Source organism: Pan troglodytes, chromosome 22 (assembly GCF_028858775.2).
Source record: "Pan troglodytes isolate AG18354 chromosome 22, NHGRI_mPanTro3-v2.0_pri, whole genome shotgun sequence".
Lineage (NCBI taxonomy): Eukaryota > Metazoa > Chordata > Mammalia > Primates > Hominidae > Pan > Pan troglodytes.
The window spans coordinates 30,439,441-30,458,922 of record NC_072420.2 but is presented as its reverse complement, the minus strand read 5'-3'; the positions used below and the strand labels follow the sequence as shown (position 1 = coordinate 30,458,922).

General features: G+C 39.0%; 2 protein-coding genes across 9 annotated transcripts in view; one reads left to right on the top strand and one right to left on the bottom strand.

Annotated features, from left to right (window-relative positions):
• The window catches only part of BACH1 (BTB domain and CNC homolog 1), a 451,645-nt gene that overhangs the window by 80,200 nt on the left and 351,963 nt on the right, over positions 1-19,482 (bottom strand). The window lies entirely within an intron of this gene.
• Positions 1-19,482, top strand: part of GRIK1 (glutamate ionotropic receptor kainate type subunit 1) — a 377,043-nt gene that overhangs the window by 243,749 nt on the left and 113,812 nt on the right. For all 7 annotated transcript variants that reach the window (XM_009426323.4, XM_009424876.4, XM_009425849.4 and 4 more), the window contains 1 exon segment: positions 15,966-16,019. In XM_009426323.4, coding sequence (XP_009424598.1) covers positions 15,966-16,019 — 54 coding nt within the window.

Genomic DNA, 19,482 nt, shown 5'->3' with positions numbered 1-19,482 from the left:
CAGTAATCCTTTATCATAAGGCTTCATTTAAGAATGTTAATACAGTTCATTAAAGGGTGTAATGAAGTGTGTGGGTCAGAACTGAGAAAAACACCCAGATTTATGTGTAGCCCTCAAAAGGCAAAGAAGCATCCCTTCCCAGAGGCCTGTTGTAACAGAGGCTGAGGACTTCTGTTACATTTAAGAGAATGATTTGCTGATGAGACTTCTCTTTGCTAGATACTCATTTGTCTCACATAACTGGCCACATCTCTCCCAAAGGCAGGTCTGGAATAGGCAAGAACAGTGTACGGTGGCGGCAGGGAAGGGCTGCTCGATTTTCTCTTCTATTTCACTGAATTTGGACTTGAAGTTCCTTTGATAGAAGTGGCTCTTTCCTAGTAGCCTGGGGATTACATCATTCAAAGGACAATTAAAACAAAAACAAAAGCAAAATATCCAAGAACGGCACTCTCAAGAAATGTCTAGCTGGTACAGCGGGGAGTAGGATTAGTTCAGCTTTGTGCCAACCACTGACACAGACATTTTTCTCTCTATCCTCTCTCTTATCATGTTTTGGCCTATGTTTGCTTTTCCTAATCATTTTAGTGTTAATAGTGGCTGTGAGGCTTGGAGGAAGACACTAAAGAGATGGCTCATCCAGTTTTCGTTCTAGACTAATAATCTGCAAATATTTTGGAGATAAGAACCCTTTTTTAAAGGTCCTATCATGAAATTCCTACCGTATTGCATGTAAAAGGGCAATTGCGCTTTTTGGAATAACTACAGAGGACTCAGGTCAGCTTAATGGGGCTTCACTGGAACCTCCAGAGGCTGCTGTGCTTGAAACGGGATACTGGAGACATCAGAACTTTTCTGTTATGGTCGAAGTAAGGCCCAAGCACTCTATGTGATCCAGCTTAACTTGCTCCATTTGCCCTGGAGAAAAAAACTGTAGAAAGAGACTTGTCTGCTAAGAGATTCCCTAGGGAGGCTGAGGACTCAGGAGTTCTGGGTCCTGATTCTGGCTGCCATTCCACTAATCCTTCTACCCAAGGAAAGGAAAGGAAGGAGACTTACCTCTTTTACTGAGGGTCCTAAGAGGTGCCAACAAAGGTGTGTGGCATCCTACATGATCATAGCATCAATCTCAAACAACCCCCTGAGGTGAGTTTGGTATTCTCACTTTCGAGGTGAGGCAACTGACGCTCAGACAGGATAAGTGACCCATATAAGGTCATTCTCCGAGCCTGGCTAGGCTGCCATGTGGTCTCCAGACTGCCTGATCTCAGAGCCTGTGTGCTCACTTTATTCTGAAGGGCCCCCAAGCAGAATGGATGACTATTCTGAAGTAGGCTTTCAGAAATGTCTGGAAAAAACACAGCCATATGCTGCTGGTCTTCTTTAGATAAGATTAGTATTAATAGCTTTTACTTTTCTGGTAGCTGAAATCACTGCCAAGAACATTTCTCTGCCAGGTCAATGTGGTACCCTCTTTATGTGCATTTTCCATCATTATCCTGCATATCCCTGCACCTTTATCATATTTTCCCACCTTTTAATGATTCTTAAGAAAAGAAGAAATCAAAGGCACTTTAAAGATATTTAACATTTATCTAAAAGTAAAAATTGGGGAAAAGTCTATAGTTATTCTTGGGCATGCTAATTACTCCAGCAAAGTAATTATTTCTATTCATATTGAACAAGTACTATATGATGAGAATCTGAGAAGTTATTTCCCCAAAATTCATTTGAAATTTGAATGTCAAGACTTGATTAGGCTACAGAAGATAGGGCTTTCATATGAACTTTCTTCATGAATTTCTACAGTTGGAAAATTTCCATAAACCAGAAGGTCGCATGTGTCCTCTCCCCAACTTACCCACCCACCACCTCGCAGCAGGGTCCTGATGCTTTGAAAAGATGCTGCTCTCTCCTTAACCTGCCTTCAATGTGGAAACCATTGCTCCTCCTCACTCTCATTTCCCCAAGTCCAACTACTCTTTCGCTGACTCTTCGCTGTTTATCCTTCATATACACCCTCATTCATACTGAGTGTGATTTTACTGAGGGAGTGGCTGAGAGGAGGTGAATTTAAAGAATGAAGCAAAGGGCAAGAAAGCTCTACCTATGGAATTCCCAACTTGTACCTAGCAGGATGCTGGGTGCTGAGCAACCATCTCATTTAAGTGACCAAATAACTTTTAATATGATAGGAATTATTCCTCTTTTGCAATTGAAAATTGAAGCCAATTTTATCTACCATATACTGAGCATACACTTAAATAGAAAACACCAAGGCCGCATGACCTGACCTGGCCTCTCTCTCCTCTTGCTGGCCTCCAGTATCCGATGCTCCATTTCAGAGGCATCCTTTCTGGCCACGTGACACAGCCTTTTCTCCCCACATCATAGCCTTTGCACTTGTGGTTGCCAAATCCTGGAACATTCTAAATTCCCAGTCATTCCCACCAAAGTTTTCATGAATATCTCTTAAGAGATAAAAGAGAGGAAGCTCCCTTCTCATTCTCTACATCCCTTCACTCTACTTAGTTTGCTCTATCACCACCATAAAAATCATAGTGAATTAAGACATTTACTCATGTGTTGTCCATATCCTTTACTACACTGTAAGTTCCAAGAGGACAGAAGCCTTCTTTGTCCTTTTCCCCCAAATCCCTAGCACCTACTACATTATTTGACACATAACGAGTGTTCAGTACAGCTCTGTTGAATGAATAAATGAACCAAACGAATGAATGAGCCAAGAACTGTTCTAGATTCTTTCAGTAAATCATCCCCAAAGTCATATTTTCTTCTACCCCACTGAGTCTGCTATACTCTCATCTCTGCCAAGCACATTTGGGTGAGTTGCTCCTCCGTGCCCGTTACCCTGAAAGAAAGGCTTTGTTCAACTATGAAATCCTATACTATTAAGAAACTGTAATGCATTTGAGCCTGTGGTTTCACTTCCTGAAAATAAATTTGGCTCTTTGGAGAACTGCCTAGTCACTTTTAAATCTATAGTAGGATTGAGTGAGAAAATCGCTATTTCAGGCACCCATTCCTAATGGTTCTCTGATGAAAAGCAAGATGGCACTGTCTTGCTCCATTCAATGGGAAGCTCCCTGGGGTCTGGGCCAATTTCCTGAGCTGGAGAATGGCCAGCAGGTGAGCATGAACATGCTGTTTCCCACTCAGAAAACCTGCCCTCTCCTTTACATGAACAAATCGAGGGAGGTTTTTTCTCCCACAACACTAGTGGCAATGAATATTTAGCTATAATTGAGCCATTAGTCTGCATAAAACATTTAGCACCAAAATAGTTTGTACAGCTATATTGCATTTTCTCCTGTCAACATTTGCATGCTTTTGCTTTTTTCTCCATCCCCAACCCACTTTTTTTTTTAATCTCTTTCAATTAACATAAAAACAAGGCAAAGAAGAAAATGGCTTTTTGTTTGTTTGTTTAATGCCCGGTCTTCCTCTGCTAGAAAGTGCAATGACAATGCTAGTTAATCAAATAATTTTGTGCATTGATTCTCTCCTCATATATGTTGTGCCCAGTGGCTGTAATGATGGCAAACAGAGATGCTTAAATTGGTTTCATCCCTTGTTTAGATAAGACAGAAGCAACCATCAGCTGTGATCTCTCATGATAGAAAACATCAAGTCAAGCATGGCACACTATGCTAAGGAATTGTAAACATGTGCCCACTAAGTTAGATCTATAAGTCAATCATTTTTTTCATCATAAATACATAGAATAGGCCGAAGACCTCAGGGGCCATTTTATACTGAACACGTACCGTATGCTGGCACTGTGCTAAGCAGGTTAAATGCATCAGTCATTTAATTTTTATGAGAACATTCTGGATAGAAGAAACTGACAGAGCCCAGAGAGATTTTGTAACTTGCCCAAGGTCACAAAGCTAGCAAGTGGCAGGTCTGGGATTTAAAACTTATCTGAGGCTTTGAAAGGAAAAAAAATGTAACCTCTTCTGCTACTGTTGTGTACAACAAGATGTCAACTGATTCTCGTCTTATTGCATAAACGTATTTTAGTTAAGCCTTGCACTTCTTGAACGAAGGTGTTTCATTTTATTCTCAAACATCTAATCATGTCTAGCTTTACACAATTCCTTAAGAAATGAGAATTGTATCAAATGTCCGATGGCCCAGTAGAGAATGTGGTAGGGATATCGTAGAGAAATTTATTTTTTTATTCAATACTTATTTGTTGAGCACTGATTGAAGGCGTTGGAGATACAACAGTGGAAGCAACAACAAGAATAAAAACCCAAATCTCTGCCCGATTAAGGCAAAAAGAGACCTTGAAAATGAATGTAACAAGTGTAAAATTATCCAGTGCTTGCAAATTGGCCTAATACCATCAAGTTACCTTCTTTTTTTAATTAATAAACTTTATTTATTTATTATTTTATTTGAGACGGAGTTTTGCTCTTGTTGCCCAGGCTGGAGTGCAATGGTGTGATCTCAGCTCACTGCAACCTCCACCTCCCAGGTTCAAGCGATTCTCCTGCCTCAGCCTCCCAAGCAACTGAGATTACAAGCATGCACCACAACGCCCAGCTAATGTTGTATTTTTAGTAGAGAAGGGGTTTCTCTGTGTTGGTCAGGTTGGTCTCAAACTCCCGACCTCAGGTGATCCGCCTGCCTTGGCCTCCCAAAGTGCTGGGATTACAGGCGTGAGCCACCAAGCCTGGCTTATTCACTTATTTTTAACTTTTGTTTTCAGTTCAGGGGTCATGTGCAGGTTTTTTATATATGTATGTTCCTGCCAGTGAGGGACTGTGACTAGAATCTTAGACTGAAAGTTGGGAGACCCATTTGCAAATTCTGCTTTTTCCCTAACAGAAAAAAATAACTACCATTTATCTGGTATTTACTGCATGCATAATATGCTATGTGTTTGACTGGAATGATTTCTTTTTATCCTCTCAAAATAGTCTATGTCATAGATGAGGAAAATGAGGCTTCAGGTCACACACTCAGTGACAGGTCTGGAATTTCAGATCAGAGTATGATGTTCACATCATCCATGTTGCTCACATCCTGTAAACAGGCAACTTCGAGAAATTCTGTTGATGCCTCTTCAATTCAGTCACCTCATCTGTAAACAAAATTATCAAAGCTTGCTAATATTTCCATCAGCTCTGAGCTTCCATGCATACACGTGACCAAGAATCCTCTTACTAGCGTTTAGATATAAAGAACTTGCTTGTACTTAGTAGGCCCTCAAAGAAATGGGAAATTAATTAAGCAGTTCATTCTTTCTTAAAGTTTCTCCAGTCCTTTGATAGTCTTTGAGCCAGTTAATTGATAAGTTCATTACTTTGGATAAATCCTGACAATGTAATGATGATGCATCTCAATTTATACTAATTTGATGATAATTTGTAGTATGTTATATAATTACTTTGGCGGTACATTCTCATCGTAATTATGTTTCTCTCAGGCTGATATTAAAATCTATTTATATTCCCTGAACACATAGTTAGTTTTAGTTGTAAGGAGCGGTTCGTAGATACGAGTATATTATTAAATGTATACAAGAATTAATTGACCTCTGTGGATAACCAACAATTTACTAAAGGTGTGTGCAATTTGCCCATATTCTTAGTGTCCAGGATATCCATTTGAGGATTCTCAAAGGCCTCCAAAAAGTCAGTTTAAGAAAGGACTTAGATTTGCTTCAACCTGAATTGGGAAGCAAGAAAAACCATATATGCATATGCTTCAAAAATGCTCTAATGCTTAATCCCGGTTATATCAACTTTTGACTATAGTAGGAGATAAGAAAAATTTTCCTTGCAGTGGAAGCAGGGGTACTTTAGAAGAAACTGTTAAAAGTATTTGAAGATATGTATGTCAGGGCACATCTTAAGCCTATTGGATCAACAAACTTCAGCTTTATTCAAAATTGCAGGAAGGTGCATGCTCTTGGATGTGCCTTTTTTGTGGAAAGGGGTTTGTAGTGTCCATCAGATTTTCTAAAGAAGCCTGCACACTAAAGTTGTTTTAAAAATTACTTTGCTAGGTTAACCTTATCTACTTCCTCAATCCTTCATAAATGCAAGATCTTATCAAAAGGATCCTTCCTTCCTACTTTTCCCATGACTGTTAGCCAAATCCTCTCTGCCATAAGGGTAATCCTGTGAAATGTAACTTTCATCATTTATCCAGCCAAATTATGTGCCAGATTTTTTTTGGCCCGTAGAGTTCTATGTGCCAAAGAATCTTCTAGGGTGAACTGGGAATTACAATATCATTAAAAACTCTAATGTGTTAGATGAGATCATTATTTAGTGAAGGACCCGGTGATTCATTATTTTCCACTTCTCTAAAAAGGGAATGTATTAGTACATATGTCACATTATTTGAGAAAATTTAAATGTGACAATGGATTAAATATAAGGCATTAAGCTCAGCACCAACATATAAAATATTCCACTTAGAGATTATCGTTGTCATTAGTAGCAGTAGTCTTGTGTGTAGGCAAAACTACAGGTGTGATACAATTCTTAGAACTGGCTTCCCAATTCTAACCCTGTATCACGACATCACTCCCTGCTCTACATCATAACAATGATTTCCAAGGCTCCTCTTGGCCTAACATACCAAGTCTCCCTGAGATCTCACCTAATGTAATTACATTTCCATGCTAGAATTAACACTTTGCATCCTCTTTGTTCTTCCCCCAACCAACCAGTTTCTCCTGCTCTGTCCCTTTCTTGGTAACTAGAAATTTCATCCAATTACTGCAGCCAGAAACCAAGAAATCCACCTTACTTGCTCTCACCTTTCACATTCATTAGTTAGCAAACAGTGGAGATTCTGCCCTCGGAATATGTTTCAGATTCAATCTCCTTTTCTCTATCTCTCATCATCTTCCTTCTCCAGTAATATAATTGATCTCTCTGCCACAAGTTCCTTTCCCCTCCTATTTCCTAACCATCCTCTGCATAGTCTCAAACACTATTCATTCTGAGTAAAATATCCGATGTTATACCTCCATGTTTGAAATTGCTGAGTGCCACCCTCTCCACCCTGGATGTTGCATTAAGAATAAAGGACACATTTCTTAGCAGGCCATGCAGAGCTCTCCATATCTGTCCCCACTGTCATTATAACATGTACTGCAAAAATATCTATTATGTCTAGTATACCCTTTTAGCCAAAAAAAATCTGTTACAAATTTTAGAAACTATCCTTTCTTACTCCATTAAGGAGATTAAAGTTCTTTCCAAATGTGACCTAAAGGGATTCAAAATCACAAGAAAAGCTGTATCTAATTAAGTCTAATATCTCCAGGGATGTCATAATAGGAGATCAAGGTAGGTCTGAATTCTTACAGAAGAAGAACTGTGAGTTAAGCACCTCCTAGTCCCTGGAACATCGTCCAAGGAAGGGCCTTTCACAGCTGAGTCCAGCATTTATACAGGAGGCTCCCTCACGAGTAGACAGGAAACTTAACAAACTCTGGTGGGTGGATTGATGCATCCTACTTAAGATAAAGCTTTGACTCCTGTGGTTCTAACTTTGGCCTTAAATAACCATATGCTTTTATTTGGGTTCTCAAACTCCAGCAGAATTTTGTGCAAATTATTAATTTTCCTGCCACTTGCACCTATTATCAATTAAGAAATTAATAAAGTCCTAAGATCCCAAAATTGAAATCAAACCTGGGTTCAAATACTATAACTATGCTTTATCTCTAAAATCTATAAATTAGGAATAACACTTCCTCTCCAATTAAATGTCAATAACCTATTTCTGTAGTGAACATCGTGTTGTGGCACTCAGCAAGCAGTCGCTGTGAATATTATTGTTGTAGCTTAAAAATATGAGCTTGGTTAATATAAATCAGTGGTTCTCAGCACTGGCTGTACATAAGTATCACCTGGGGAGTTTTTAGTAACTATCAATGCCTGAAACATACCCCAGACAAAATAAATCAGAAGATTTAGGAAAGAGGCTCAGGCATTGGTATTTTGGAGAAGTTTCTTGGTGGTTCTAATAATATACTGAGAAACACTGATATAAATTATTTTTTAAGCCTGATAGTTTTCAGATAAATTAACAAAGTCAAGTCACCCAAAAAGCTGAAGATCAGGCCCCAGACTCATGAAGACTTTACTGGGCAATAGAGATCTCATGAGACCAGCAAGATCACCATTTAATGGCTGCACCCCTGTCTCTCCTTCAAAAGGTGACTTTCAAGCAAATTTGAGGTATAGTTTTCATTAACATCATTATCAAAGAAGCTTGTTGCAAAAAGATTACACTGAATCATCTGGGGTAGATAATAATTCAAACTATTCTGTTACCTTCCAGCTTCTAGATTTTGTTCAATAATTTGCTGTTAAAATTTGTTTCCTCTGTATTCTCTCTTACATATCATCTTTCCACCAATTTTCCCTAGATGTTGCAGAGAGGTTATTTTTTAGTTTCATGTAATCACCCCAAAAGTTCCATTCTCTCCTATTTACCAGATTGCCTATTTCATTCTGCCATGGGAAATCTTCTTTTCCTGCTCTGTTCTCAACAGTCTGCACTCCTTAAATAGCATAATCTCATCTGTTGTGCACCTGCGTGATGCAATCTGGCTCTTCTAGTAGGATCATCTTCCAAGCTAAACTAAACCCCAATGATTTGCACTCCTTTTATTAATATCTATTAGTATGAGCTTCCTTTCTCCTGCAGACCATACCTCCAAGGAGAGAAGCTTATAAAGGAGTTAACACTGAGAAGAACTTCCAAATAGTACAGTTATTTAACTCATCAACTCTTTGTGGAGTATCTTTTGCTTTTCTTTAGTTTAACTTGGAGGCAGGAGAAAAAGGGGCTGGATTTATACATCATATAGCACAGTTTTCAAATCCAAGGAAATACCCTAGACTTGTGGTTAGCTTATCACCTGTGTACATGCATGTGGTTAATACGTGTAAGTGAATGGAGGAAATAGAGAAACTTAGCAAGTCGTCAACCTCAAATGAAAAAAGTCAATTTTTCCTCTTGATACATGTTTTTGACGTTACCAAAGCTGGAGTAATGTACCAATCACTGGAGTTAGGGTTACAGCGATTTCATATGCCATAATCACAGAAAGATGAGAAAATGAGATGTATTGGTTTTCTATTGCTGTTTAAGCCAAATTTAGGGGCTTAAACAATATATTTGTTTACAGTTACAGAGATCAGAAATCTAAAATCATGTTGTTAGCAGGTCTGCTTTCCTTTTGGAAACTTCTGGGGAAAATCCAACTTCTTGCCTTTTCTTACTCACAGAGGCCGTCCTCATTCCTTGTCTTGTGGCCCCGCATCACACTCCATCTTTCTCTCTCCTTCTATTTACGCATTCCCATTTACACCTTCTCTGCCTTAAGACCCTGCTGTTTTCATTGTGACTACATTGGGCCTACCTAGATAATTCAGAGAAATCTCCCCATCTCAAAATCTTTCATTTATTCACATCTGTAAAATCCATCTCCAGGTAAAGGAACATATTCCATTGGTTCTGGAATTAGGACGTGGACATCTTTAGGGAACCATTATTTGGTCCCCTCCATAAGTAGATGGACATCTTTCTGTATATCAGGATTTTTCTGGTGTCTAATGCTATTTTCTGTATATTCCACTATTACTTTTGTAGATGTAAGCTATAATCATTCAATGCGGCATGAATGTACTTTCTATAGCAATAAACACTGGTCTAAAGACTGTCTTATATCTATCTTGTTCTACTGATGACCACCATTAAAAATTGCATGGCCAAAGAGGCATCTGGCTCAGAGGATAGTATAGATGCAGCCTAAAATATTACAGTTAGCAAATAAAAAAGAGCTACACACTGAAGCTCAAACTTTCATCTTAAAATTGCTGCTCGGAGACTTGATATCATTCACCTGGTTTTCTGAAGACTCCTGTGCCAAAAATACCTTATTTCTATCTTGAGGTAAAACCATTATTTTAGCCACATTGCATGTTCACATATTTGGAAGTTATTCACTTGAAATTATTGATTACAAACCATGTCTGGTGGTTTAGAATTTATCCTGATATTGAGAAAGGCTATAAAAAGAGAAATACACTTCGGCTTAGTCGGTATAAACTTCCAAGATGCCTATTTTTCAATGGAAAAAAAGCAGTAATAAAAAACCGTATAAATATTACAAGAACACCTCAAAGTTGCTCAGTAGCACTCCAGGTTCCATTTTGAGTTTCTGTTACCACAATAGTAGCAGCAGACCAATTATGTATGACAGATGGATTTCCCTTAGTGATGGTTGCTGAGAATTTGTGGAGAGGAATTTTTCATTGCTGTCTCCATAGCTCTGCATTGCCTTCCAGGAAATGATCAGACTGAAATATGGTCCAGGCTTCTTAAGATAACTCCATGTGTGGTTGGAAGATTCTGAGCCAAAGGCTTTCCCTGTATTTTGTAGAATGACTCTGTCAACAACCACAGCCATTAGACCCCTATGAGCTATGTCCTGGTCATCTTTACCTAGACTTCATTGAGGACTCACAAGACAAACTAAAATATGGCCTTGGTGCTGCTCAGGCTGTACATGATAACTTCACCCATCAAGATCTAAGAGATCATCATTGCCAAGAACAACTAGGCTAGACTAAGAAGGTCAATACTACTGTGAACAAGGTCATGAGTGTTCTGTGGCAAAAACTCCAGAAAGCAGCTGGACCAATGTGGGATCACTGTTGTCAATGAGCAATGACTGTGTCCTGGGATATATTGATAACAGTTAACAGTAGGGCCTTAGAATTGTCCTTTCAAGAGGCAGCTGGCAGTGAGGGTTTTTTGTTGTTGTTGTTGTTGGGTTTTTTTGTTTTGTTTTTGTTTTGAAACAGAGTTTCACTCTTGTTGCCCAGGCTGGAGTGCAATGGCCTGATCTTGGCTCACCACAATCTCCACCTACCAGGTTCAAGTGATTCTCCTGCCTCAGCCTCCCGAGTAGCTGGGATTACAGGCACGCACCACCACTGCCGACTAATTTTTTGTATTTTTAGTAGAGACGGGGTTTCTCCATGTTGGTCAGGCTGATCTTGAACTCCCGACCTCAGGTGATCCACCCAACTCGGCCTCCCAAAGTGCTGGGATTACAAGCGTGAGCCACCGCGCCCGGCCGGCATTGAGTTTTTATTCTGCCTTCTGATGACCCATTTACTGCAAATAAAATAAAGCAGTAATTATTTTTTAGCTACTGAAACAATGGAATAGTCTTGTGGCATTTCCATGTACAGTAGCATGATACGGAGAAAGCATTTACAATAGGTACAAGACACTCCCCGGCCGCTGATTTAAGGATTATGTTATCTAGATTGAATGGAATTTCATAAGTATGCAGGAGCTTAAGTCTTTTGGTATTGATGTCTTTTGAGTTCTTATAATTAATTCTGTAACAATGTAGATTAGAATTAACTAGCAATGGTGATCATTAGAGGTAGGGGGGAAAAACTGTTTTGTTGGAAACTTTTTTTCATTACTCTAACCCAACTCAGCTACATCAGATCTGAAGAATTCCACTCGTTTATATGGGGAAAAATTATTTGACTTGTCCCAATCATGATTATTTGTTTATTTGTAATATCTTTATTCTATAAAGAATTGGAGCTGCCCGGAAAAATATATTTGAAACAAACTAATAAATGTTTTTAAAAGGGAGGAGAATTGGCACAAAGGAGAAAACTAGGTAACAAAAACATAAAGCTGAATGACATTAGCACATGAAAAATGTATGTCCTGTGCTCCTGACTAGTTGCCAATGGAAGACCCGTAATTTTGACCCTAAACCTCCTAGCAATCAAAACAAAGTTGTAAACAAGATCATTTACATGACTTGCAGTATTCATGTAACAGAAAAATGTATTTATTCAAAAATGAACAGCTTGTTCTGGCACTGATAACAATGCTAGTGATATTAGGGAACTGAGATCTCTGGAGAGTGACATATGTCAGAATCACCTCCACTTCATTGGCTAGAACCAGCACATACCCCCACCCAAGCCCAAGGGACTAGGAAATGCAATCCTAGTATGTACCCTTTGAGTTGGAAAACTGGAAAAACAGTACTAATGACGTCCACACTAGTAATCTTCCAAAATCAATAGATATTCCACACCCTGCCTATTTTAGATATGTAATGTTAACAAAAGGGCTGGGTTGTTTTTAACTGTCTGTCTATCTAAGTCAATGATATAATGTCAAAAGTTGTTTAACAAGATTAATTCCATTAAGAAATGAGACTTGGCCAGGTGCAGTGGTTCACGCCTGTGATCCCAGCACTTAGGGAGACCAAGACAGGAGGATCACTTGAGGTCAGGAGTTCGAACCAGCATTGCCAACATGGTAAAACCCCATCTCTACTAAAAATATAAAAATTAGCCAGGCATGGCGGTGCGTGCCTGTAATCCCAGCTACTCAGGAGGCTGAGACAGGAGAATCGCTTGAACTCAGGAGGCAGAGGTTGCAGGGAGCCGAGATTGTACCAGTGCGCTATAGCCTGGGGCGACAGAATGAGACTCTTTCAAAAATAAATAAAAATTAAAAAAAGAAATGGGCCTTATTAGAAGAACATATTAGTGGAAGCAATTCGGAGGAATATGCTATCCATATGAACAGTATTGATATCTGCCTTTATTACATTTTAGTGTGTGTGACATGAAGTGTTTTCTGCCAAAAAAATTAATTGTGACAATTAAGTAAAGTCAGAGATGGTTCCTAGCAATACCGCCCTAATAAAGTATACATACTGCCTAGGTCAGCACCATTTGGTCAGTTCGGCAGACAAGTACTGTATCAAAATTCAAAGTCATTCTCAGGAAAAAGTAAGTTCTGCAAAGGACTATTAGAAAACTCCCTATATCGTGATTACACTTTTTATTTTTAAAACTGACATTTATTTTGATGTGACATTTTCTTAATCCCTTAATGACTTTTAGTTGAAATACCAACATGCAGAGAGAAAATCAAAATGGGAATGCAATCGTTTTATTTACAAAGTATGCGACAATTAGACGACAGGGCTACTGGTCTCAACTGCTTAAAGACCATCACAAGAACAACTGCTTTAAAAGCACCGCCTTTGGTGCTGTTGACTTTGTTGTTCTTATCAAGATGTTTTTCATTCACCTGGGTGAGTGTCCACAAAGTTGACAGGCCAATGATCAATGACTGGACTCATTTCTTAATTTCCATTTCTAGTAAATTCAAGGGAAGAACCAGGAGGCACTAATGCAAGCAATTAGCTAGGAAAAGGAACGGGAATTTTTCTACTACAGCAAATAAAATGTGTACCTGGAGGACCCCAGGGTTCTTTTTGCAATAACAGCTGGCCTGTTGGCTGTTTATTCGCTGCATTTTAATATCTCTTTCCTAACACTGAGAGGCATATCAAATGAATATTTACCTCCAGGAATTTTAAAATACAATAATAAAAATAATTAGTTAAATAGTTGTTTAAAAAAATGCTTATCTCTTAACAGGGGATCCAAAGCCTCCATAATGAAATTTAAAAAGAAAAATTTTACCCAAGTGAAAAGCTATAAACTCAAATGCCTTTGTGTTGTATTTTCAGTTTCAGAAACAAAATTTTAAACCTTAGCATCCAGCTCTATATCTTCACATAAAACTTGCCCAGTTCCCTTTCAAGAGGTAATCTTGGCTGCAATTACACTATCTAATGACCAAAGTGAAAAATAGGATTTCTGACTGACCCTGGCAGGCCAGCTCTTTATGCTCGAATGATATAAGAGAACAGCTAACAAGACCTCACCATGCATGGCCTTAAATGTTATTGATGGCACTAAAGCAAGTCTACCCTTGAAAAAAAAAAATCCTTTAGTGTGCCTGGTCTTGTTGTCACCATAGGAGTGACTTATATCCTGTGGGCTGATGATTCATGGAGTTTCCTGTCATTTGTCTTACGTTCATGACATTACAATTTCACTAAATATTCCTCTGGTTTTCGTGTTAGTAGAGACGTTGTTGAGAAGTGTAGGATTGGTGTTCATGCAGTTATGTGCTGTCATCTAATACCCTCTTTATTTCTTATTCCCTTTCACGTAAAATCATTCTAGTTCACATATCTTAGGCACCTTCCAGAACCGCTGATAACTTGCAATGTCTTTCCCCAGACCTTTTCAATCCATCTCTTCAACTGAAGATCTGAAAGTCTTTGTTATTTAATGCAAATGTACATGTTTTCCATAGAGCAGTGATTTTCAGACACAGCTGTGAAATGCAGAAATCAAGGCTACACTCTCAGAAATCCTAATTCAGGATGTCCCTGTGATGGTGTCTAAGAGTCTTTGATATAAAAACTTCCAGAGGGAATTTTTACTTGCATCCAGAATTGACCAGAGTTGTGCGGAAAACTACCTTGGAAATGTGATTTCTAAGTCTTCTCTCTTCATTTCTTTTTTTTTTTTTTTTTTTTTTTTTTTTTTTTTTTTTTGAGTCTCGCTCTGGCCCCCAGGCTGGAGTGCAGTGGCGCGATCTTGGCTCACTGTAAGCTCTGCCCCCGGGTTCACGCTGTTCTCCTGCCTCAGCCTCCTGAGTAGCTGGGATTACAGGCACCTGCCACCACGCCTGGCTAATTTTGTGTATTTTTAGTAGAGACGGGGTTTCACCGTGTTAACCAGGATGGTCTCTATCTCCTGACCTCATGATCCGCCCGCCTCATCCTCCCAAAGTGCTGGATTACAGGCGTGAGCCACCGCACCCGGCCTTCTCTCTTCATTTCCATGCAAAGACAAAATAAAAATAAAAATAAGAAAAGCACCCAAATAGTTATTTTGGTAATCTATCCCAAGGAAAGGAATATCCTTATTCATATTTAGAAAGAATTGTCTCCAAACCATTTGCATCTTCTCAGTTGACACCATTTCCGGGACTCCAAAAGTAAGATCACAGTTCAATGAACGTAGAACCCCTGTCCTTCCTATCCACCTCCTTTTTTCCTTCTTCCACGAAGTAAAAACAATATACACGCTCACAGAATGTCCGGAACTATTACGATCCCAAGTAGTTATTTGAGAACCAGCGTGAAGAAACAGTGTGAAATTGGTGTCAGAATAGTCCCTATCCTTTTATCTGTAAATGAATCCTCTCTTCCCCTTCTCATGGAAAAGGGGGAGAGAGAAAGGTTTCAGAGATATACTCATTCATAAATCTTCATTTAAACATATCTACATACCAGTATTGACAATTCAACATTTAATGAGTTCTAGTCATAATGAGGGTGGCATTAGGCTAAGTCGTAAGTAGGGAGATCAATAAAATACATATTTCTAAGTATGAGATTGCTCAGACACTTAGGCAGTGGGAAAGACAAAACCCTGTGCATTATGGACAACTCCAAATACAAAATTTGTTTAGTAGAAACAATTTTTTTTTTTTGAGACGGAGTTTCCCTCTTGTTGCCCAGGCCGGAGTGCAATGGTACAGTCTCGGCTCACTGCAACCTCCGCCTCCCAGGTTCAAGCGATTCTCCCGCCTCAGCCTCCCAAGTAGCTGGGATTACACGCATGCACCATCACGCCCAGCTAATTTTGTATTTTTAGTAGAGACAGGATTTCTCTATGATGGTCAGGCTGGTCTCGAACTCCTGACCTCATGTGATCCACCTGCCTCGGTCTCCCAAAGTGCTGGGATTAAAGGCTTGTGCCACTGCACCTGGCCCAAACTATTTTTAAATTTGATCATCAAACCCATTACTTCGATGTAGGTCAAGCAGTGTGTAATGGAAATAGTGTTGGCTGGAGGTCAGTTGGCTTGCTCCACACCAGCCACTCATTGGCCTCAGGTTTCTGATCTGCTGAGTTTGTGGATTTCCAAAGTCCCTTTCTGTTCTATGTTCCCAAGCATTTGCAGTCACCCTAGAAATTATCCCATTCTTATTATAATTCTGTTCCTGATTCTTTCCCCTTATTTCTCTTTTGCAGATTCTGTTCATGGGCATGATGACCGAGTACTATCACTACTTTTTCACAACCCTGGTAAGTGCGTCTGGGAGAAATGTATTCCACATGGTAGGAAACGTCTTCACACAGTTATTTCAGAGTCGGCCTCACCAGTGTCAAAGGCAGGATATTGTCATGGAGACTTGCCTTACTTTCCTAAGAATCCTCTAAATCCAGCAATGCTGAGCAGCAGGCTTTCTTTTTCTTTTTCTTTCTTTCTTTCTCTTTCTTTCTTTGTTTCTTTCCTTCTTTCTTTTTAACTAGTATCAATGCATGTGCATTCAGAGAGGGATTAAAATGAAAATTCCATTAAATAGAAACTATTAAAGTAAAAACTATTCATAAAAAACATCATCTACAATTTTAATATACATTAGAAGGTGTATCCAAGTGTGTCTGGCATTCATTGATTTGATGTGGCTTTCCTGCCTGTGTCTAGTAGATAGCTGGGTTAGCCAGGGGTTACCTGTCAGATGTTTGAAAAACCTTCAGAAAGGGGAGTTTTGGAGATGCTCTGCACATTGAACATTTTGCCTCATTAAGAAAAATCATGGTCCTAAGCCTTAGAAATCCAAAAGAAACCATAGGACATCTTAAATTTTGAGAGACTATCTGATCATGGAGAATGATTTAGGGTATTTAACACATCAAAATGATGTGATAATTTTCATTCAGTCAATTTCAGAAATCAGTGACAGCCCCCACCTCCCCAACCTATACACTCACACACTCCACTTCCTTACATGAGAAGAAAAACAGAATCAAGCTCGTTTTCTAATCTGTAAGAGTATATTAGCTAAATTTGACCTGGATTCTGGGGGGATCAGTAACAGTGCCATTTTAGCAAATTCAGCTGACAAGCTAGTGAGTAGGGGAATTCAAAGAATTTAGAATAAGGACCCGAAGTAGTAAATTCTATTTCTGACTCAACTGTCTTTGAGAGTGCAGAGGACATCATGAAATGAATGCTTTGGGACAGTTGTCAAAATCATTACTGCTACTGAGCATAGGGTGGAAGTGGGTACAGGGTAGAAATTCCTGAACTAAGGTTCGCATAGTCTTTCCATAGGGTGGAAGTGGGTACAGGGTAGAAATTCCTGAACTAAGGTTTGCATAGTCTTCCCATTTGCCTCTGTTTCTTGATCATGTCATCTTTGAGAACAGCTGAGGGAAAACTTGGGAACTGCAAAGTGTCTTACTCTGCTTACAAATATGGTTCTTCCCCCAACCCAAATGTCCAACAATGATAGACTGGATTAAGAAAATGTGGCACATATACACCATGGAATACTATGCAGCCATAAAAAATGATGAGTTCATGTCCTTTGTAGGGACATGGATGAAATTGGAAATCATCATTCTCAGTAAACTATCACAAGAACAAAAAACCAAACACCGCATATTCTCACTCATAGGTGGGAATTGAACAATGAGATCACATGGACACAGGAAGGGGAATATCACACTCTGGGGACTGTGGTGGCGTGGGGGGAGGGGGCGAGGGATAGCATTGGGAGATATACCTAATGCTAGATGATGAGTTAGTGGGTGCAGCGCACCAGCATGGCACATGTATACATATGTAACTAACCTGCACAATGTGCACATGTACCCTAAAACCTAAAGTATAATTAAAAAAAAAAAAAAAACAAATATGGTTCTTCCCATCACGAAGAACACCTGAGGGTTACTCAAGGTGACATGGCCATCTGCCTCGGAACTTTCTACCTCCTCCAGCTGTGCACACCCTGGAAGAGCTGGTGTGGGAGAAATTTGAGAAGGAATACGAACAATGGAACCTAACAAGGCTAGGAGACCATAGAGGATGAATAAATGTGCAGTTTTATTCCTCTTCACCCCTAACACTCATTCTGCATGCACAAGGGGATGTAGCAAATCGGATTTTAGACTTCTGGCATTCTTTGTGCATGGCAACCCTAAATTGTAGGACAACCTAATTTTGCACATGTTTAATGTATGTCATTTTAGCATGTCAAATCTATGTACTATGAATCTCTAAGAGGGTTCATGTGTATTCTGGCAGTTTCTGTCTTACCTCCTGAGACTGGAGTTAACTGTCTTTCTATTCACTGAGTGTGCTACTGGACTCGTTTTTGCCTGGGTCTTCTTCTTTAACTTTGCTTCTTTCATCCTTTTCCTCTGATTTTATCTGCATTCTGTCCTGGTTGGCTTTTATATTCTTACCATTCTTGCCCATGAGTATTAATAAAAGTTAAAGAAAAAAAATAGTTACTTAGTGTTAAGGAAAAAAATATGCAATGTTTTAAAAGGCAGTATTGTACACTTTTCTGATACTGATCTCGGAGCACAGAGCTGTGCTCTTACACTTCTACTGCCTCATCCAAATACATCTTGGGAAAGAGAGAGTTCATCAAAAGAATAAATTTGTATGCATCTTCCGCAAATGCAAATTGCGAAGTGTTTCTGAAGCTGCTGCTTTTCAGTACCTGTAATCATCAGGATAATGTCCTGTCTTGCAATGCACTTTCAGAAAGCGGTTGCATTGTTAAGAAACTTTTATGGAAGTATTTTTCCTGTTAAATGTTATCTTGAAAGTTGAGTTTCTTCTGAAATGTGATATATTTTAATGATATATTTTTAAATCTAGTCTTTTCATATAAGAAAAAAGTTGAAATTATTACATAACCCTGTCTTAAATGTGAATCAATTTAGAAACTTCTGGTTTACACTCAGCCTCATCTGTAATAGAAAACACTAGGATGAGTTCAACTTTTTTTCCTGAAACATTGTCTGCAAGGGAATGGGTTCCCTTATTAAGATGTTCTTGCATCCATGTAACCTTGTGCTCTAGTATGTCCTCTGAAGAGCATCCTTTGGTACCTATTCTGAGCCTATGTTCAGCGAACATTCTTCATGCCCTCGTTGTATGAGATATGAGTTCTTTTCAATAAGCCAGGAGATGATTTTTTTTCTGCCAGGAGTGATTTTCCTGCCAAATGCATATGCAGTTTTCAAATTTCACCTTTGTGGCAAGACCTGGAACAGCCTGGGGTGCAAGATTTGGTGGAGAAGAGTGGGTACTGCCAGTGGTTCATTCTTGTTCTGATCACATCACCACTCAGAACCTCAGTTTCTTCATCTGTAAAATGAAAGCATTGAACCAAATGGAAATAAATATTCTTCAAAATACCCCAAAGGCTATGAACTGGGAACAGAATTCTTAGCTTTTTAGAATGTTACATCCTGTGCCCAAGGACATACTAATTATCAGCAGCCAAATTCCTCCTCTTGACTTATCTAAACTCTAACAGTACTGCAAAAATAAAACAGATGAAAATGAAAACTGATTACTGCCCTAGAATTTTTAGGGCAGCATGTGAATGAAAAACAATGGGAAAAATGTTCTTTTATTGAAATAGTGTGGTATGGCTGCCATTTTATTTTAATCTATAGCAGCTCCCCTTTATCCAATGGGTATATGTTCTGAGACCTCCAATAGATGCCTGAAATCTAGTAT